We start from the raw sequence: 23,679 nt of genomic DNA on the forward strand, positions 1-23,679 counted from the left end.
AACCTTCTCCAAGATCTTAGACAGAAAAGGCAGATTTGAAACTGGGCGGTAGCTTTTCAACTCCTCCTTGTCCATTCCAGGCTTTTTTTAACAATGGTCTGACATGTGCCTTCTTGAAACATAATGAAACCTTTGACTCAACCAATGATTTATTCATGATTGCGGTAATCAAAGGAAGCAGTGCTTCAAGACATTGCTTTAATAGGTCTGTAGGCAGTGGATCAAGCTCACAGGACTTCGATTGCGAGGTCGTGATAATGTTGCGCATCTCGTCCTGGGTTGTTGGTGAGAGCTTTGTCAATGGTTCCCCATCAAATGCAATGCCAGCAGTCATGACAGAGATGTCAATGTCAGCAGAGGTGTTCACTGATGCCGACCTCACTGAAATGCCATGCCGAAGACACCCAGCACATCATTCCGCCCTGTCACATTATACTGACAACGGGTGAACTAGTTGTTGCCATTACCCTCAATGCTGAACGTTTAAGCAGGGAATAACAACTACCATTTTAAGGACGTTTAGTACGTCTCGACAGGGGATAGAACCCGTTGCGTTAATAGAGCACAAATTGTATGATATATATGTACAAGAAATTTTGTCTAAAATACAGAATTCCCCAAAAGGAACTTTGTATCAGCATTTAGTAGATAATTTTGGTCTGCAGTACTACCTGAGAAAACCTATTGATCAGTTGTATAAGAACAGTATTTCATGTATTCGCTTAAGCGCCCACAAACTCAATATTGAAAGTGGAAGATACGATAATTTAGCTAGGTCCAGTAGAGTTTGTACATTATGTGATACTCATGATATTGAGGATGAGTTTCACTTCATCCTTAAGTGTCCTATTTATTTTAGTCGTCCCAGTGTAATTGAACTTGTTCAATTGCTGAGTGCTAATAATGTAAAAGATTTGTGTAATCTTGGTAAATATAAAAGATTTGCTTTTAAGAAGCGCTCTCAGTCATTATTGTATTATCACATTCTTGTGTGTGTGTGTATATGATACGATTATATACAATTATCACTCTCATATACATCATTACTCTGTTTAACCTGGTAATATGTATTAATATTGTTCTCTGTATCTTATAAGTCGTAAGGCTTACAGAATTAACTAATTGAATTGAATTGCCGTTACCCTCAAAGCTGAACGTAAAGGTTGAAATAACAACTATCATCTTAATTACTTTGGTATGTCACGGCCTGGGGACAGATACCATGCATGCCCTCCTCACCTGGGCGAACATTCAACGTTAAAGCTCAAAGTGAGGTATTGCCACGCAATGCGCTAGGTGATAAAAGGGAGTATGAAGTAGAGAGAAGTACAAAGCTTGATATGAGAAATCAGTAAATAATGAATAACATCGTCCCTTCGTTAAATTTTATTATAAGTAATATATACGTCTATTTCCATAAACACTGGTTTACGTGAGATTCAAAATTTACTAAATTGCTACCCGAAAATGTTTACGCCAGCCAATGTACACAGGATAGTCCAACTCACAAATAATCTCATTTTAACTAGATTTTTATTCTTTTCATTTTATAAAAATCGACCATAACCATTCTTGCATACAGTAGTAGTTTTACGAGAGTCTAGCTGCTGTGTCACTCAGTGACGCTAAACTAACACTCTCGTAAGTGATTGTTAGCTAGCCAGCTTAACCACTGACGTGCATTACCATGACAACGTATGAGGCTTTATTGTTTTGTGCGCGGAATGACAAAACCCAATAATTCGTACTTATCGTGCATATTCATACGCCTGTCATCAACATCGCCTAGAGATCGGGCATTTATAGCCTTATGAATTCAATGAATTAATCGTTTTTAAAAACTTGTATTAAAATCTCACCAAGTAAATCACTATAGATGTGTCTGCTTAAAACAATGTCAAGGTCAACTATTGTGTTTGCTTGGACAACCGACCTGAAAGGCATAATATGTTTTTAGGAAGGAAAAAGAAAAAAATTGTTACCGATCAAATTAATTGTCTTTTTTTTTAGTAATGTAAATGATTATTTAACTCACAAATATTTATTTGAACTTGTCGATTTGCAAAAGGTTCGAGCACTTCAGAGCAAACACATGTAAAGAAGTATTTTGATATTTCGATTGTGGAAACTGTATAATGAAAACTATCATTCAGATGATTTAAGTAAATATGTATTGTAATTAAAACACTTTTTCTTTGATGTAAGTGATAGATTACATTGTTAATACAGGAATTTCAGTTCTGGCAATTTAGATGACGGCATATCTTCTTGTATTGAATGAAGACAACCACCCATGCCCATATGTTTTGCAGGATTACTATTTTCTAACCCTTCAGGGTTGAGCAATCCTATTGCGAACTCATCAATTGTGGCACCGTTTCTCAATAGAATCGAGTTGGATGAGAAATACCAGTGCAACAGTCAGTACTATATTTGCAGACTAGTTTGTTGACTAGGAAAAAAACACATGGAACATGTCCTAAAAGTCCTTATATTTGTATTATTTGTGTACTTTGTTTCCCACTGGCTGTTGTAAGAGAGAAATAATGACGGAGCACCCTGACTAATTAGGGATTTCCGTGTGTGCCCTTTATTTAACATCTCAATCGATTGCAACATTTGGGATCGTTCTATTTTCTTTCTACGTCTATCTACCTTTTGTGTTTTTTCAGCTCCTTGCTAGGCAGTGCCTACTTTTTGGTATTATTGTTGAACGTTCGCCCAATTGAGGAAGATAACTGATTGTGTCACCTGGCCAGAACGTAGTATAGTCCATAAAATGGTAGTTTATATATTTCCCTGGTAAATGTTTAGTATTTAGTGTAACCGCAACAATGGGTTAACCCGTTGTCAGTATACTGTGACCGGGCGGAATGTACAGTGCTTGGTGCCTTAGGTATGGTGAGGTGCTAATGTAGCATTGTAAAGTCGGCATCAGATCCGCGCGACTGCAAAGAGGCAAATACACCAACATACCCTGCCTCCAGCACACACACACACATGCACGCATTCACAACATACATGAAGACACGTCCTTAAACGAACCTTAGCTGTTAATAGGGTGTGAAAGATAACAAAAAAACCAAACCAAATCTAATTATTTTCAAATTTATGAAGGCGTTATATCCAAAAACGGAAAGCACTGTTTTGCAACCAACAGCCGGACATTTATCAGTTAAGAAGTATTACACGGAACACGACACACTCATGTATTGTTATTAGCAAGCTTAGATACTGTATATTTGTACAAGGAGAGGCTAGACACTGTCCATTTGTACAAGGAGAGGCTAGACACTGTCCATTTGTATAAGGCAAGCTTAGACACTGTCCATTTGTACAAGGAGAGGCTAGACACTGTCCATTTGTACAAGGAGAGGCTAGACACTGTCCATTTGTACACGGAGAGGCTAGACACTGTCCATTTGTATAAGGCAAGCTTATATACTGTCCATTTGTACAAGGAGAGGCTAGACACTGTCCATTTGTACAAGGAGAGGTTAGACACTGTCTATGTGTACAAGGAGAGACTAGACACTGTCCATTTGTACAAGGAGAGGCTAGCTATACGATAAGGCTTCCACTTGTTAGTTTTATATACAAATAGTTATGCAGCAATTGAAATGAAGTATCTCATAGAGAAATGTCTATATACAAAAATGTGTTTTAATGTTCGAATTTCAATTCGTGTTACAACTTATGTGTTTTATTATGATACAGTTTAGAGACATAATTAGAAAAACTCTAACGAAATACACAATTACCTTAAGGGGATAGAGTTTAGTTGACCTCCTCTCAATGAGCATAACACTGACCCTGTGATGTGTGATATGCGCGTCTCTTGACTTCCCCGAACATGAATGGTTACGTATTTCTAATTACACCTCATAAAACTTACCAAACATGAGAAGAAAATCAATAATATGTAGGTTGAAACCTATAATTGAGAAGTATCTATATAAGCATTTCATTTATTAAATGTGTCATTCAGATTCAGTTAAAACAGAATACGAAAATACGGCTAGAAAGGCAAGATATGAAGATACAATATTGAATTGGAGCCCTGTACTTTGTGGGTCGGCATGTACCTGTCGCCCTCCCCAGCCTCTCTCCCGATATCCCTGGGGGTGGGGTGTGCTGTACCCCTACTGTCTGAGTGTGACGAGTGCCGCCGGCGTGATAGTGTCCCTTGGTACCGGTAAAACCTGTACTGGACCTGCTACATTAACAAAACAAATTAATATCTGTCGGTAGTCTCGCCCAACTCTCTTGATTTAGTACGTGATCTGTCGAGACTTCACGAGATTAGCTCCAGCTCGAGGGAGCGATAGCTTTAAAACACCAGTCATATACTTTTATAGTACCAATGACAATCACCGTCTTAACAACCACTAGTCAGACAATCTGTTTCCCAAATACCTACATATATAATCCGAAAGGTAAATTGGAGCCAAATATATTGAAATTGGAGAGTCAACCAACACTGGTCGATCGTGAGATTCAGAACGTATTGCCAGTATTCGAACACTGGTGTGCTGCTGATCGAGTGTCCACTTCCGGCGTCCAGGGCGACATGTGCTACACGTCTGTACAGGGTCCTAAATACTTGTTTATATATTGTTATAGTCCTGTGCGCATGTCAGTTTGTGTTCAATGTCTTTAAGTAAAGTGAACAAGTGCAGTAGGAGTGATAACCTCGGGAGCAAATTTTCTGTTCTAAGACAAATGTGAAAGGTCGTACTCGGGGTTACCTGGCCCCTACATTTACCCAACAATATTGCTTGTTTCCAAAATATTCGATTTATTAAATTAGTCTTATTAATGGTCACTATTCCCCATCGTAAATATCCTAAAAGAGGATGCATGCTAAGAGGACTTTACAGATTTTTATGACGTCATAAGACAACATCTGTCATCGTTTGACCTTAGTTGTTGGCGTATGACCTTATTAATTGTTGTCAAGTGGCTTCAGCTGTTACTATATAATGCAAACTTTATTTATTTTATGACTAAAATGAAACTGTTTTTTTGCAATCACTCAATGATGCCCGGATGGAAGCGCATCCATAGGGGTCTTTATGTGGGAGGAAACCGTAGTACCCGGAGAAAACCCACCTTGTCAGGCAGCTAGCCCCTTACCTTTTTACGTCTGTTCTGGAAATGAAACCCCTATCACTACGCCACCGACCGCCCCTGTCGTCTTATGACATGAGCTGTCGTCATATGACGTTAGTTGTCGTCATTTGATCTTAGTTGTCCTCATTTGACCTTACATGTCGTCATTTGACCTTGGATGTCGTCAATGACCTTAACTGTTATTGTTAAGGTGTGATCCCCTACACAAACCAGACAGCAGATCATGACTTGTCTCGTCAAATCTGAATTCCGTTTTAATATTCATGGTATACGTGCCAGATCTGATTCAATTCAGAATTCTTGTCAAAAACGGATCAGAACTTATCGTGAATAAAACTGACGTTGAGTACACTGGGAGCACCAACAATGAGGCGAGTGTGAATCTTTTAGTGAAATGTCAATATTTTTCTTCTCGACTATATTAATATATATCAGAACTTTGGGGCATTTTATTGATCGGAGTTTTGAGAAGAATCATTGCTTATTATAGCTTTGAGATGTTTCTTAAGCATGGAATAGGGATATACTTTTGAAAGTTCTAATATCAGGATTCTTGACCCGGGGATGGGAGAAAAGGTGGATGTAGAATTTTCTCATATCGGGATCCTTGACCAAGGGATAGAGGAAAAAGGGGGATGAGAGTGGGCATGTCTTGAATTAAGTATTAACGGTCTATCTGTATCCTGTGTCGATGGTTCGATGTTTTGTATTTGTCATTTTTAGTGTTGCTACAATATATGTAATTCCTAGTGTGTCATTTTAGTCAGCACGTGCATATTGTTTAGACTATTTAGCCAATGTTTGGTCTCTAGCTGTATGTGCTAAGTCATTGTTTCATTGACATGAGATTATTTGCAGAAAACATCTCAAAGTTGAGGAAATCCTCAAGCAATGTATTGTTTATAGGAAATCTTAAGCTTGAGGAAATCTCGAAAGGTGAGATGTTTTTAGTGTGTGATTAGATATTTGCGTTATTTTAGCGATGTTTTCCAACCCACAAAAAATCTAATTTATACAGTATCAGATTTGTCTGTTTGTTACTGGAAGGAATCGACAGCCATGATACAAAAAGGTGACACTTGGTAGAATACAAGAATACTTTAAAGGGACAAACTGCATGTAATTTGCTCAATTTACAATAAAATCATAGATTTAGTGCAATGTACCTTGTATCACGTGATTTCACAGCTCACTCAAGCGTTCTGATTGGATGGTGATAAGAGGATTTGTGAAGGTGGATATAACGCTATGTCTGATTGGATGAAAGACAGAAGCGTTTTTTATTGGCTATAAACAAATCGAGGATTTTGCTGAGCTGGTTGTAATCGCGTTGATGGGAGATTAAAGTTAGAGTATATGACGTCACATATATGATTGTTGACACTGGGCATGTAATTTAATTAACTCCATCAACACCGATTATCACGCTGTCGTTATAAATGTTACCAAACCACAATTATATACACGTTGTTTCGTTTAAAGGTCGACGCGTTGCGTACGTTTATGACTTGTTTGGATCCGGAAACGTTAATCCGGAGCCGACGACCGACTCCTGAATTAATTTTCACTATACAATGCTATATATTTAAAGCTAACCTTTAAGTTTAATAATGTTCGTCTGCTGGATAACCGAACTACTCGGTAGTGAAGCGGACGTAAAACCTATCAATCAATCAATCAATCAATCAATCAGTTTAGTTTAAACATATGTATTGCCAAGAGTAGACAAGGGATTAGGCACAAGTTATAACAACTTAAACTGACCTTGTAGCTACTGGTATACCTAATAACTGAAACATATTAAAGTCAATTACTCTCCGCCAGGGACTACATTTTTTGTTGTGGTTGTGTTGCAAATTCCGTACGGGTTTTTAGTAATTCATATTGTCCCCACTCAGTTAGAATCATTCGACCCCCCCTCCCCCAATAAAAAATAAATACTTGTATTATAACTCTAAAGGGAAACTTATGAGAGATCCTCTATATAAGTGAGTGTTGGCGTTTTGTTATATTTTGCCATTGTATGTTATAGTATATTTTGTCGTTCCTCATTAACACTGTGGTATATATTATCGATGTTCGTTAACACTGTGGTATATATTATCGATGTTCGTTAACACTGTGGTATATATTATCGATGTTCGTTAACACTGTGGTATATATTATCGATGTTCGTTAACACTGTGGTATATATTATCGATGTTCGTTAACACTGTGGTATATATTATCGATGTTCGTTAACACTGTGGTATATATTATCGATGTTCGTTAACACTGTGGTATATATTATCGATGTTCGTTAACACTGTGGTATATATTATCGATGTTCGTTAACACTGTGGTATATATTATCGATGTTCGTTAACACTGTGGTATATATTATCGATGTTCGTTAACACTGTGGTATATATTATCGATGTTCGTTAACACTGTGGTATATTTTAATGCAGTTTATTTACCTGACCTTTGAACCCGTTGTTTATGTTTCAGTATCAAGCACACAGCGCAGGTCGATACCTGACACGACATATCTCCGCCTGGTGGAGGCGCTTTGTTCTGACGACGACGGACTCATCAGGAAAAGTTGTTTACAAAGTAAGTAACCTCATTCCGTCTTATGTCTCTAGCGATCTATTCCGTCTCATCACTACTATTCGTTTACTTTCTGTAGATTTTGTACTCACCGCTGGCTTTCGATTTTAAACAAAAACATATAGTACAATGTACCAACGAGCGAAGACTGGCGGAGAGATACAAATTACCCAGTGTAATATCCTCCAATCTCGTCCCATCTCGTATTATCTCGTACCTATCGACATGAAAGTATAAAGTCGTTTTACCTGTTTCCTTATAGTCGGGTACTATTAAAGTCAGGCTTCACAATACAACAGGATGTCTTTAAGATCAGGTATCAGGAAAGTCATGTATCAGTAAAGTCAGGTGTCAGTAAAGTCATGTATCAATAACAGTAAAGTCATGTATCAGTAAAGTCATGTATCGTTGAAATCAGGCTTCACAATACAACAGGTTGTATTTCAAATCAGGTATCAGTAAAGTCATGTATCAGTAAAGTCAGGTGTCAGTAGAGTCAGGCTTCACAATACAACAGGATGTATTTAAGATCAGGTGTCAGTAAAGTCATGTAACAGTAGAGTCAGGTGTCAGTAAAGTCATGTGTCAGTAAAGTCATGTATCAGTAAAGTAAGGCTTCACAATACAACAGGATGTATTTAAGATCAGGTATCTGTAAAGTCATGTATCAGTAAAGTCATGTATCAGTAAAGTCAAGTGTCAGTAAAGTCATGTATCATTAAAGTCATGTGTCAGTAAAGTCATGTGTCAGTAAAGTCATGTATCAGTAAAGTCAGGTGTTAGTAAAGTCATGTATTAGTAAAGTCAGGCTTCACAATACAACAGGATGTATTTAAGATCAGGTATCAGTAAAGTCATGTATCAGCAAAGTCATGTATCAGTAAAGTCAGGCTTCACAATACAACAGGATGTATTTAAGATCAGGTATCAGTAAAGTCATGTATCAGTAAAGTCATGTATCGGTGAAATCAGGCTTCACAATACAGCAGGATGTATTTAAGATCAGGTATCAGTAAAGTCATGTATCAGTAAAGTCATGTATCATTAAAGTCAGATGTCAGTAAAGTCATGTATCAGTAAAGTCAGGTGTTAGTAAAGTCAGGCATCAGTAAAGTCAGGTGTTGGTTCAGTCAGGTGTCAGTAAAGTCATGGGTCAGTAAAGTCAGGTATCAGTAAAGCCAGGTTTCAGTAAAGCCAGGTGTCAGTAAAGTCATGTGTCAGTAAAGTCATGTATCAGTAAAGTCATGTATCGGTTAAGTCAGGCTTCACAATACAACAGGATGTATTTAAGATCAGGTATCTGTAAAGTCATGTATCAGTAAAGTCATGTATCAGTAAAATCAGGCTTCACAATACAACAGGATGTATTTAAGATCAGGTATCTGTAAAGTCATGTATCAGTAAAGTCATGTATCAGTAAAATCAGGCTTCACAATACAACAGGATGTATTTAAGATCAGGTATCAGTAAAGGCATGTATCAGTAAAGTCATGTATCAGTAAAGTCAAGTGTCAGTAAAGTCATGTATCATTAAAGTCATGTGTCAGTAAAGTCATGTGTCAGTAAAGTCATGTATCAGTAAAGTCATGTATCATTAAAGTCAGATGTCAGTAAAGTCATGTATCACTAAAGTCAGGTGTTAGTAAAGTCAGGTGTCAGTAAAGTCAGGGGTCAGTAAAGTCATGTATCAGTAAAGTCAGGTGTTAGTAAAGTCATGCATCAGTAAAGTCAGGTGTTGGTTCAGTCAGGTGTCAGTAAAGTCATGTGTCAGTAAAGTCAGGTATCAGTAAAGCCAGGTTTCAGTAAAGTCAGGTGTCAGTAAAGTCATGTGTCAGTAAAGTCAGGTGTTAGTAAAATCAGGTGTTAGTAAAGTCAGGTGTCAGTAAAGTCAGGCTTCACAATACAACAGGATTTCTTTAAGATCAGGAATCAGTAAAGTCATGTAACAGTAAAGTCAGGTGTCGGTAAAGTCAGGCTTCACAATACAACAGGATTTCTTTAAGATCAGGAATCAGTAAAGTCATGTAACAGTAAAGTCAGGTGTAAGTAAAGTCAGGCTTCACAATACAACAGGATTTCTTTAAGATCAGGTATCAGTAAAGTCATGTAACAGTAAAGTCAGGTGTCAGTAAAGTCAGGCTTCACAATACAACAGGATGTATTTAAGATCAGGTATAAGTAAAGTCATGTGTCAGTAAAGTCATGTGTCAGTAAAGTCATGTATCAGTAAAGTCATGTATCAGTAAAATCAGGTGTCAGTAAAGTCAGGCTTCACAATACAACAGGATTTGTTTAAGATCAGGTATCAGTAAAGTCATGTAACAGTAAAGTCAGGTGTAAGTAAAGTCAGGCTTCACAATACAACAGGATTTCTTTAAGATCAGGTATCAGTAAAGTCATGTATCAATAAAGTCAGGTGTCAGTAAAGTCAGGCTTCACAATACAACAGCATGTATTTCAGATCAGGTATCAGTAAAGTCATGTATCAGTAAAGTCAGGCTTCATTGTAATAGAAAGATGTCCTTAAAGTCTAGGAAGAGCAGTTTCAACGTAATATAACAAATATCATCTTGTGATTGCATGTTTTATAATAAAATCTATTTCCACGTATTTTATGAATGAGCAACTGAAAAAAAATAAAAAAAACCATAAAAAATAAGTTAAAAAAAAAAAAAAAAAGGCGTATATAGAGCACATCCGAAAAGAAGAAGAAAATTGTACTAAGGAAAAGCAAATCGTAAGCGATATTGTTTTTGCAGTGTATGATCAAACAAATACCAAATGGGGACAGTCTTTGTAACAGGTGTCACAAATCTAGACGTGTCACTTTGTCCGGACGGTAGACGTTTTTGTGACGTAGCATCGCGAAGCCCGCCATCACCATGGTTACTTTCTACAAGAAACCCGTCAACTGTGTGACACCCGCGCCTCGTTAGGTTAAGCGTCTGAAGGACTAGGGCGTTGCACGCCTCGGCGTCACAACATCCATCATTATCAACAAACATGTTCGTGACCCTGACAAAGATACATGGGCTGAAGTAGTCGATAATTGGCGAGCTAAGTAAAACATTTACTATTAATTAAGAGTATATCTATCTTCTTCCTCTGGCGTACACGACCGTTGTACATGTACACACACCAGACAGTCCACTCTCCGATTGTCCGCGTCCAGAAATGGAAAAGACCTATCGCTCTGCCTCCTGGCGGCCGTGGAGTGGTCTGACGGCCCATGGAGCGTAAACGTTGTCCCCACTAATGACGTCCGCAGGCCAGGTGACATGTCGAGAGCGTGTGGGCCTTTTTCACACGTCTAACGTTGCTGGTTTTCAGAGATTGCGCTGACAAAGAGGTCTATATTTAGTGACAAATCATGGTCAGTCAATTGGAAACTCTCGTAAACAAATAGCCCGGATGTCGATATGATATTTAAATCATAGACCTTCTCCATCATTAACGCGTCACATGGGTCAGTTGACTCTGTCCAGTGTCCGGAGGATGCGGAATTGGACATCTCACTTATTTCCGCACGTTAAGTACATTTGTCCCACTGCGACGCAGCCTACAGATCTCAGTACACTACAATGGAAAATAGTAACATTTTCTGCTGAAAAGTTGGTTTGTACTCCATTTTGAGAAGACAGTGAGTTTTCAAAACGATTACAAAGTACACCAAAAATCAGAAATATCAAACCCTTAATAAGTCAAACTTCAACTAAATAAACTCCAGTAAATTGATTTCTTACAAAATTGTTCACCAAACTATTATAGCCACAACTTTCCGTCATGAAAAAAAAAAAGTTTAAGAAAAAAATATTTACCATCGTATGATAATGTCACATAACATAGCCTATCCAGGTGGCATTCATATCAGCTATGAATGCAATTGTACGATTGTTTGCGTCATCGTTAGATAGTGCTGGTCCTCCCTGGAAGGTGGAAGTACTATTCATGAAACAAGCATGTATGATACGTATACATAAACTAACATGTATTTTAACTGATTCATACATTTAAAATGTTCTATAAGATGAATATCTCAGATGTTAAGTTAAATATTGAACATCTTTCAGTTGGCATTTACTGTCGATATGAATAACTTGTGAAACGTAACAAATTAAACAAAAGTATAGGCGCGCTTTGTGGAATTTGTGACATTCCGGTTCTGTATTCATATGGGCTATGAATGCCAACTAACCGATGTTCAATGCTTACAAACACATCAACATCTTTCTCCTTGGCTTTTGCCTTTTTTCCGTAAACAAACATGTTAAGCTAAGATTTGAAACCAATACGTAAACAACGAGACGGCCCAATCCGGAATTAATACATGTGATTACAAAAGTAAATAGCAAAACAGGCTAATAACAGTGAAGAATCCATTTTGAAATCGTGTTACCATGAATTCAAACGATAAAATTGTATATCTAATGTAGTTAGTAAATCAATAAATGAACGTGTTGACGTTTCAAAATAATATAGATACTAACTTTGTGGAGAAAAAAAATAGATAAAAAATAATTGTGCAACACTAAACCAACGATACGCAGTACTAGTGTGAGCAATAATGTCTACGAAAAACATCATCAAATGTTCGTCAACGTACAACGATAACTTACCAACGACTTGACGGAGCATCTGTTTACAGCAATCAGCTGTCTGCTAAAGAGATTTCAAAACGTTACATTTGCAAATTGACAGAGTAGGGTACACCAAGGGACAATTTAGTCTACTTAGGACCGTTCTACATAGATATACATGGGGTATCGTCAGTGTGAGAAACTGAAGGTCGTCTGTTCAACTTTTACAGTAAAATCGTACAAGGTGCCTATTCTGTGCTCTGCAGAAACTGGTATTCTTACAAAGCAGTTCTCATTAAACTGAAGCGGTTCACAAATTATTATACGTGGTTATAGGACCTTACTAACCAGCCAATATCTTTCTCAACTCCCTTCGGAGCATACAGACGCTGCTGCCATTTCGGCACTCACAGCTAGCATTCAACGCTGCAAGCATTGCCCAACAACGTACTCATTTACAGCTGAGTAGACTGGAACATGTGGAGTAAAGCATCTTGTTCAAAGCTACCACACCGTGCCGTGACGTGACTCGAACCAGCAACCCTTCGGTCACGAGCCCGGCATATTACCACTAGACTACTCTCACTTTCTAAAGACACCATTACACAACAATCCCACGCTAAACTCAGTCATCAAAATCACACGAAACGATAATGTTTTCATAGAAACAGTCGCAAAATTAAGTGTCTATAAAATAAGTGCTGACTGTGTAATGCTGTTAGTTTGACTGGAATAATAAAGCAGTTTTCAAGTTAAAAACATTTCCGTAAACATTAAGTATTTAAACGTTTCCTGACATTTAAAAGTGTCAAGGTACACGGGGCGCTATACACGGGTATATATACATAATTAACCTGAAAATAATTGATTTTGGTGCAAATTTGACTTAATATGTAATCAAGCTAATGAAATCGACACACCTACGTGACAAAGCAATTAACTCATTCATCCCTGAAGACACATTTGAACTCCTCCAATTCAAAGGTTGGAATAGTTCATTATTAAATTTCAGAGATGAATGAGTTAATAACATCATTTGATGTGTAGACATTTCCAAGTAAGAATATTTCGCGGGACTTCAAACGAAAGACTCAATGACGCTGTAGGTCCTTTTAAAAATATATTTCTATTGTATTTGGCTACATGTCGGCGGTGAGTCTGTGTGTATACCTTCTGTCTCGTGCACAACCACAGATTAAATCAGTAATTAATTTGGTTATATTAAATTATATGTTTATATCGTCAGAGATTGAGTTTGAGTGACGGTAACAGATATCAGGTGTTATAGATTACACGGCGTGCTGATACTTTGATGTGTGCATCACAAAACGCGCATCAATTGAAATCGCGCGCTGTGACCCCGATGCAGAGCGGCGCGTGACCGCGATTGAAGTTCCGACCCCAGTCATTGGGTATCAGTAGACGGATTCTGGATTCTAACTTAACCAACTCAATCTACTTATTACCACATATAAAACAATACTTTGATTCTGATCAATACAGAATACTACATGTATCACCATACACAGGTACTCCGAAACACTAATTATCTTCAAAGAGTCGAATGATACTAATTATAGAGGGCACTATTTACGTGTACTGACGGCGAAACAATTCCGTAACCGGTCGGTAAAGAAGATTGTATTTACGTTTTATTTTTGCAAAAAACATTTCTTTTTTAAAATATTTGTTTCGGAAATTAAGTTTATCTATCACATCATCCGATCAATCAATAAGAGATCGATACGAAAGCGAGGCTGTGTGCCTGTCCAATGAAATCCTCGCCTATATTGAGGTGTCTGTGTAGATAGCGTTGTGACATTTTTCTAATTCTACGAAGCTGTTGTTCCTCGCGCGCCTTTCTCATTGTGGAACAGATAAGGCGTTCGTTAAATCATTACTGCAGTTTCCCGCCAGTTATTTCCCGCCCCGTACTCAGACACGGCCGCGTGCTACTTGCCCCGCTAGAGGGCACATTACAAGACATTAATAACATCTTGTTTCCAAATTATATCAGTTTCTAAACCCTTCAGACCATTCAAGTGGAAAAAAAATGTACATGCTTACGAATGTCATAGATACAAGACACGCGCTTCACCTCCTTTTGTACGCATCCCGTATGACCAGTGATGCGTGACGTCACCAAAGTGGAGGCCAAGTAGACACGCACCGGCGCAGTGCTTAATTATATTAGTTTAAATGAATATGTCAATTTTAGATAATGATGCATGATTTTTGCAACCAAACACTATGGGAATCGACTAGAATTGACATACATTGGCTGGAACATTGTTATGTATTTCCAGGGAAAAAATCATTTAAAACCGTCATGATACACGTCTACGATGCCTACAATGTATACATGTACTGTACACGAGGTGTTTGTGATCAATATTTGATTTATCTCCCCTAGCATGGTTTTCAATACGAAATTAGTGTGTACCTTTCAAATGTGTCATCAATCAATTAAGATATAATTGACAAGCCTCGCTTTGGAACTCTTACGAAGGGGTATATTTAAGGTAGCGTGTATCCTTAAGTGTATGGTAAAGCATTACCAGTTGTTGAAAACATTACGCACGTCGGTGTTGTTTTGAATTTTAAATTGTGTACATTCAAGGGTTAAACATTAGAACTAGAACTGATATGGCCAACTCCTTAATTGGATGGACCTCCATAGAAGGTTACATTGATATAAGAAAACTTTTATTTCTAGGTCGTCTTTGTAGACTAGACAGTAAATACTTAACTCATACTGTATTTCTCAAACGCCTATTCATGCATATTTTGAAGGAGTCCTGTCAAACTGGTTTTATTCCTGATATTGCGAGAATACTTCGCAAGTATGATTTGTTTAATTATCTGTTGCAGTATATATCAGATACAGTTTTTCTAAGTAGTTCATCATGGAAGTCAATTTCCTATAAAGCAGTTTATAATTGGGAAGAATTAATGATGTACGATAGGATGAACAACGATTCAGATTTCACAAGATTTTTGCTCATTCATGATGTAATTTCTCCACATATTTTATGGACAGTAGCATTAAAATTCCCTGAACATCTAAGCAAGATAAGCAATATAGTTCGATTATGTGCTAATTTAAGATCAACAAATATTATTGAATTATGCCATTTTTGTGGTATTTTACATAATGACTGTATAACACATACAGTAATCCATTGTACAAAAACTGAAAGTCTTAGAGACGATCTATGGTGTCTTATAAGTACGGCTTTTGATATAGAACTTGGCGTGTTCTTATCCTCTTTGTCTGATTATGATTTAATTCATGTATTACTAGGGGGTAGCCTTCCCCACATATTAAGCTCAACTGATTATGTAACCTTTGTATTGCATAATGCTATTTTTATTGACAAAATGTTGCTGTTGTATCAGCGTTAATAATGATATAACACGTACAAACGTACGTACAATAGCAATGTCTAGCTAAATATTATTATTTTTTTCCTCTTATTTTGTGTGTGTTTATGTGTGGGTAACCCTGAGAAGACCTTGTCGGTAGGGCTTTCCCCAACCCTTGGAAACCTCAGGATTCCCAGGCATTCTAGTTATTTTGTATGATTTGCTGTTCTTTCTGTAATTTCTAACTAATTCAAGTTTCATTAACTTCTCTCTTCATCCCTGTAGTTAACTGATGTATTTATGTGCATGTAAGTATCAATTAATAATATTTGATTTGTATTTTGACTACACTGTACATTTTTGTAACTCTTCAATTTGGAGGAAATAAAGAAATAATAATAATACTCCACAGAGACCAAAATGGCTTTAATACGGAGGGGGTTAAGTACGCATGCGATACTTAGTTTAGGTTAATCCAAGTTGGTAGGGATTGATGCTTTAAACGCCTCTATTCCTTGCGCCCCGACTGTGATGTCGTCCAGGTGGTTCCAGTCTGTGGCTGTTCGCACAAAAGAATGAGTTTCTGTATTGTTCGTTTTTGGGTATAATGACTGATCTGTTATTGTTCCTGATTGAATTTGGAGTTGGTCTTGATGTCTGGCAGTCCTGGAACTTCCGCTGCTGAATTTTCTTTTTCTCACACTGGAAATAAATAAAGTTTTCTTTCCTAAAAGGTATTGATGGAATTTGTTCCGCCACGATCTTTTAAATAGAATGTTAATCTGTGTTGCTAGTGATGGAAGTTGTAGATCTTTGAGGTTTTTTTTCATAAATCCCTCCAATGGCGTAGCAAATCGTTTTTCGGAGTGTATGATTACTGCGGGTCGAGCGTCCGAGGCGCGGAGCGCCGGAGGGAGGGGGAGGGTATGGGAAGGGGCCATAGCTGGAAAATTATATTCTACTAGGCCCTAGAACTTTAAAATTCATATAAGTGTTGGAATACTGAATACTTTTGTGTGAAAATTGAAAGTTTTACTGAAAGAATATCATTATATTTCAAAATAATATCGATATCCTAAATTATGATACACCGACGAAAATGCTGTTTCCGTAATCCTGTGATCATTGTACTATTAACGAGTAACATCGTTTGGGTAGTGACGTTCAACAGTGGTACGCGTATGGTAGTATCGAGTATTGTTTGACCGTACACTTACAACAGTGGTACGCGTACGGTAGTATCGAGTATTGTTTGACCGTACACTTACAACAGTGGTACGCGTACGGTAGTATCGAGTATTGTTTGACCGTACACTTACAACAGGAGTACGCGTACGGTAGTATCGAGTATTGTTTGACCGTACACTTACAACAGGAGTACGCGTACGGTAGTATCGAGTATTGTTTGACCGTACACTTACAACAGTGGTACGCGTACGGTAGTATCGAGTATTGTTTGACCGTACACTTACAACAGTGGTACGCGTACGGTAGTATCGAGTATTGTTTGACCGTACACTTACAACAGTGGTACGCGTACGGTAGTATCGAGTATTGTTTGACCGTACACTTACAACAGTGGTACGCGTACGGTAGTATCGAGTATTGTTTGACCGTACACTTACAACAGTGGTACGCGTACGGTAGTATCGAGTATTGTTTGACCGTACACTTACAACAGTGGTACGCGTACGGTAGTATCGAGTATTGTTTGACCGTACACTTACAACAGTGGTACGCGTACGGTAGTATCGAGTATTGTTTGACCGTACACTTACAACAGTGGTACGCGTACGGTAGTATCGAGTATTGTTTGACCGTACACTTACAACAGTGGTACGCGTACGGTAGTATCGAGTATTGTTTGACCGTACACTTACAACAGTGGTACGCGTACGGTAGTATCGAGTATTGTTTGACCGTACACTTACAACAGTGGTACGCGTACGGTAGTATCGAGTATTGTTTGACCGTACACTTACAACAGTGGTACGCGTACGGTAGTATCGAGTATTGTTTGACCGTACACTTACAACAGTGGTACGCGTACGGTAGTATCGAGTATTGTTTGACCGTACACTTACAACAGTGGTACGCGTACGGTAGTATCGAGTATTGTTTGACCGTACACTTACAACAGTGGTACGCGTACGGTAGTATCGAGTATTGTTTGACCGTACACTTACAACAGTGGTACGCGTACGGTAGTATCGAGTATTGTTTGACCGTACACTTACAACAGTGGTACGCGTACGGTAGTATCGAGTATTGTTTGACCGTACACTTACAACAGTGGTACGCGTACGGTAGTATCGAGTATTGTTTGACCGTACACTTACAACAGTGGTACGCGTACGGTAGTATCGAGTATTGTTTGACCGTACACTTACAACAGTGGTACGCGTACGGTAGTATCGAGTATTGTTTGACCGTACACTTACAACAGTGGTACGCGTACGGTAGTATCGAGTATTGTTTGACCGTACACTTACAACAGTGGTACGCGTACGGTAGTATCGAGTATTGTTTGACCGTACACTTACAACAGTGGTACGCGTACGGTAGTATCGAGTATTGTTTGACCGTACACTTACAACAGTGGTACGCGTACGGTAGTATCGAGTATTGTTTGACCGTACACTTACAACAGTGGTACGCGTACGGTAGTATCGAGTATTGTTTGACCGTACACTTACAACAGTGGTACGCGTACGGTAGTATCGAGTATTGTTTGACCGTACACTTACAACAGTGGTACGCGTACGGTAGTATCGAGTATTGTTTGACCGTACACTTACAACAGTGGTACGCGTACGGTAGTATCGAGTATTGTTTGACCGTACACTTACAACAGGAGTACGCGTACGGTAGTATCGAGTATTGTTTGACCGTACACTTACAACAGTGGTACGCGTACGGTAGTATCGAGTATTGTTTGACCGTACACTTACAACAGTGGTACGCGTACGGTAGTATCGAGTATTGTTTGACCGTACACTTACAACAGTGGTACGCGTACGGTAGTATCGAGTATTGTTTGACCGTACACTTACAACAGTAGTACGCGTACGGTAGTATCGAGTATTGTTTGACCGTACTTACAACAGAAAGTACATATGTATATCGAAAGTAAAATTCAATAAGTTTATTTCAATCGATAATATTTTCAAGACGATGGCAGGAATTTGGTTGCGGACTGAGAAAAGAATAGACCTGCTGTGGAATTGGGGATTTCCTTTTGTGACTAAAATAAATATGCTGCACCCATTGCATCATCTATGATATTTATTTTTTATTCTCTCAATTTTTTTCTTTCCAAGCGTCTTTCTTAGCTTTACCTCCCTTTTGATCTTAGTGTTTAACGTTTGCCCAAGTGAGGAAGGTAATGGGTTCTGTCCCCAGGCCGGGACATACCAAAGTGAGGAAGGCAATGGGTTCTGTCCCCAGGCCGGGACATACCAAAGTGAGGAAGGCAATGGGTTCTGTCCCCAGGTCGGGACATACCAAAGTGAGGAAGGCAATGGGTTCTGTCCCCAGGTCGGGACATACCAAAGTCCTTAAAAATGTTAGTTGTCATTCCCTGTTGAACGTTCAGCATTTATGGAAATGGCAACAACTGGTTCACCCGTTGTCAGTATAATGTGACCGGATGGAATACTGTTCTGGGTGCCTTTGGCATGGTATTGGGGCGTTTATTCGGTATAAAACCCCATCATTAATAGTCAATAACTCTTGTTATGTCGACTACATATGGAACTATTAGCAGACATCACCCGGTCTTATGGCATTCATGCTCCAATGGTTAACAAATGAATTTGTTAGGTGATTTATATTAGCAGCGCCTGCGGATGTAAATAAACTTATGTCATATTTTCTCTTGTTTTTTAGAAGGCTTCGTCCTAGATGTGATTTATTTTAGGCTAAAAACTTCCATTTAAACAAATATTTAATGTTTTCACAAAACTGCTCTGACTAGTTAACTATTGGCGTCGGTGATTTGTCTGCACGCAATGGCTGGGAGACATATACTGAAATAATGTCCAACCAAAGGTTTTAAACTTTATTTATGCTTCAATTTATTTTTGATACTATTAAATGTATTTGTGTAATGAAATGAGATTATGTAAGACCGGTAAACGCTGGTCACTGTAAATCATAGAGAAAAAACCCGTAGACGCGTTTTAATGTTATGAAAATTTAACAGAAAATAACTCGATCATCGTAAAATTAATGTTTATGCGTAGAAAACGCGTATAACACCCCATATTTACGAGCTTGGTGTATTTACATTTAATAGACGTAAATAATCGCCAACACCCACGACAGAGGTAAGTGAACTAAAATTTCACCGCGTCATCGCCGCTACATCGTCTTCCGACAAGTACGCTAGGGAGTTTATGGACGAATCATTCCCCTATGTAAATGCTTAAAACACTGGACTTTCACGTTTTATTTATTTCAACGATAAATTGAGGAGAGAGACGGCCGTAAAAAAATCCATATTGAATATATATTCTGATACTTTGAAATCTTAGAAATTAAGGGCTCCACTTACTCTCGTTATACATAAACGATCTCTACACAGTAGATAAATGTAACGAAAAATGTGTACTAAGATACAGATGATCCGTTGACATATCGCGACTTTATAGTGGTACTTTCGTATACTGTAAAAATCTTTTTTCGGCAGTGTTTAATTTTCGCGGTTTGTCAAAATAGTCATTTTCACTGTATTTTTTTTCCGCGAATTAACGGTCTATTGTCCATGGCACAAAGTGTTACAGTAAGGGTTGATTGATTTTTCTATTAATTTCGCGAGTTGTACTTTTCGCAGTTAACATGACAAATTGCAAAAAGAGCGTTGCGAACAAACTTTTACAGTGTATGTCTGTTTCAGTTCAAATCCTCTTGAATAAATCGGTTGGATTTAATTACAGTATGAACATAGAAAGCTGCCTTTGGTCATGTTTAAGTTGTATAAAACGCAAACAGGCCATTCATTTTAAATGCATTTGAGTCTATTTTCCGAGGGTCATTGCTTTTGCATCTAGCTTAATTTCGGGTTGCAAGGTACTGCAAACGAAAGATAATAAAATGTATGATACATTGTAATGAAGCAAGCAATGTGATGACGTCCTGAGCAGACACGGACGGTTATCAGTGGGCAACATATAAGTATTTTTAGTGGGGCAATATCATTTTTTTCTTAGCGGAGCAATATGACGAATCTTCACGAGATGCAAAATATTCTCTGCCGGAGACATTCCTAACATTGTCATATCACGTGATGTATAATTATCAAGTTAGAATTAAGTTTTTTTTACCTGATAGGTAAATATTGACAGGTCGGTGAGAAACAGAAGGTAACACTTACGGAGATAACACGTATTCTAAACGCTGTTTTTTTTGTATTTTCAGATGTTTCAAAAGGAACCTTTATAGACGATATCTTTTCAAGAATATTCGATCAAGGGTAAGGTTTTATTCATTTCAATTGTATTTCTCCCAGTTTCAAACTTTTCGTATTGTATAGAAATAGCATTGTATTATATTGTTTGAATCAGTTTTTCTTTTTATCGTACGTCGTCATTATTTTCCACAGGTAACGTATATTTTTGGTAACAGTTCTTTCGTCTATAAAATTTGTCAGACAGTGCAATCGACCCATCCGTCACTAAGTACAATGAATCGCCATTAACAAATCACGCTAACACCCACAAACACATCGTCGATTGGAGGGCAATGCCAAGATAGTTGAAAGGGAGCAACACACAAAAACGAGACAAATCAAAAGAGGCAATGAAAATCAGCAAACACTCAAAACATGAATAGAGACAAGGGGGACACCAGCTGAGTCATCTGTATGACCGATACTGACATAACAGAGGATGGGGGCTAGATGTACACCCTACCTGTGACTTATCTGATGCAGTGCGTGTACGCTCTCTATCATTAGGCGAAACGTCCTGGGTCGAGTGACATAACAATATACAATTTCGTCACATCGTTTTACAGGAAAAAAATACAAATGTCTCACTCGGTCATACAGTAGCTTGGCATAGGGACCAGTCGGTCTTGAAACGTTGTGACACGTTTAATACGGACATTGTTTGTGTACAAAGTAAAACTTTGATATTACATAATTTGTGTCACGTGTTTACTACACACCAAATCAAAGTAAAGTTTATACCACTATTACATCTTTTCGTATTGCAGAGTTATCTGCTCTTGTGAGCAGGTATTGATTGTTACGTCATTTGTTTGTGAGAGTAACAACATACATTTTTGAGAAAAAGCGACGTAATTTTCTCACACAAGCTAATGACGTTACAATCAATACCTGCTCACAAGAGCAGATAACTCTGCTATACGAAAATACGGAATCATCAGTCCGGAAGGGTCATTCATACATTACCCGTTCCTATTTATGGAAACGCGAGAACCAGTCTCAAAACATAGCATATCACAAACCGTTTACAGTAAAACACTTCTTATTCGACTGTGTTGATCTGCAGCCAACACTAGATTTTTGTTTTTATGATAATATAGCAAATCTTAAATCTCTTCTCGAAACAGTTCATATTTTTACTACCTTAAAACTGATATACCGTAACGAACCATAGACACCTTAAATATTCAGGTTGGCGTCTGTCTTTACTTTTATGTTACAATAAAATAGTACAATACAATATATTTGATTAACGTGTCACATGTCAATATTACAGGTATATATAATACATTAAACGTCATCAAAACTTTACAATTGCATTAAAATGTATTGACATTCAGCCACTTTGGCTTATGAGACACAATGTACTGAAAAGGTAAACATAGGTAAACATAGGTAAACAAAGGTAAACATAGGTAAACAAAGGCAAACAGGTAAACAAAGGTAAATAAAGGCAAACATAGGTAAACAAAGGTAAATAAAGGTAAACATAGGTTAACATAGGTAAACAAAGGTAAACATAGGTAAACATAGGTAAACATAGGTAAACAGGTAAACATAGGTAAACATAGGTAAACAAAGGTAAACAGGTAAACAAAGGTAGACATAGGTAAACATAGATAAAACTGCGATACATCAAATATAATGAAGAAGCTGAAATAGGTTGAAGATCATCACTTGTCTTAAAACTATAAACTTGTAGGGGTCTATGTCTATTATTTGTATGACGTCATTTCCTTCAACATGTTATAATTGTCTATTTATAGTCCTAATGACCTCTTCTGTGGTGATAGTGCAACACTAATACTTAAACTATAATTATCATTGTGGGGAATAAGAATCAAAATATTGGTCAGTAAGTCAGTGTTATAGATATTGAATTGTTAAAAAAATATTTCTGCGCTGCTTTTCATCCAAACGTAAAGCTTGGTATAAACTGTATTTATTATTTTTATACCTGACATGAATTGTACAAATATACTCAAGCAAACATGATGAGGAAAAAGATACATAACATTTACATAAATCCTTCTCATTTTTAACAGCTAGTGGCCTTATACATGACTATCATTAAACGTCATGTTTGACCCCTCACTTGACCTTTCAATGGTGACGTCAAAGGTTTTGATGTTAGGACCAACCTAGTCGAGTAGTAGGCGTTAATGCCTGAACAAAATAGTCGTCCATTGTTTTTTTAATTAACGTTATCCATTCCATTTTAATGAAGTAATCATTAATCTATACATGTGTTAGTGTTTTGCTTGCCTTTGTGTCGCATACATTTCAGGGTGATTGCTAATTTAGAGAAAATCTAACGCACTTTTTTAATTTCGAGGGCATCACTGTACTACACCTGTATAGATTGTCGTTGAATATAGAAATATTGTTTGTGTTATATACTGGTATAATAGAGGAGTTGAAACTATATAGATTGACTCTAGATTTCTGCCAAACTCGTTGAAATAGATATCTACAATCCCTGGCACGTTCGACCATGAACTTCTAAGAATGTAAATATACGGACTGAACAGATTTTAATATAATGTTGTTACATGAATTTTC

General features: G+C 37.6%; 1 protein-coding gene across 1 annotated transcript in view; it reads left to right on the forward strand.

The window, feature by feature from the left end:
* Positions 1 to 23,679, forward strand: part of LOC110446186 — a 57,474-nt gene that overhangs the window by 33,140 nt on the left and 655 nt on the right. Inside the window, exons 2-3 of the mRNA XM_021491207.1 lie at positions 7,624 to 7,728; positions 21,087 to 21,141. Of these exons, the coding sequence (XP_021346882.1) occupies positions 7,624 to 7,728; positions 21,087 to 21,141 (160 nt within the window). The remainder of the gene's footprint in view (positions 1 to 7,623; positions 7,729 to 21,086; positions 21,142 to 23,679) is intronic.

This window comes from Mizuhopecten yessoensis, unplaced genomic scaffold, assembly GCF_002113885.1.
Source record: "Mizuhopecten yessoensis strain PY_sf001 unplaced genomic scaffold, ASM211388v2 scaffold2623, whole genome shotgun sequence".
Taxonomy (NCBI): Eukaryota; Metazoa; Mollusca; class Bivalvia; order Pectinida; family Pectinidae; genus Mizuhopecten; species Mizuhopecten yessoensis.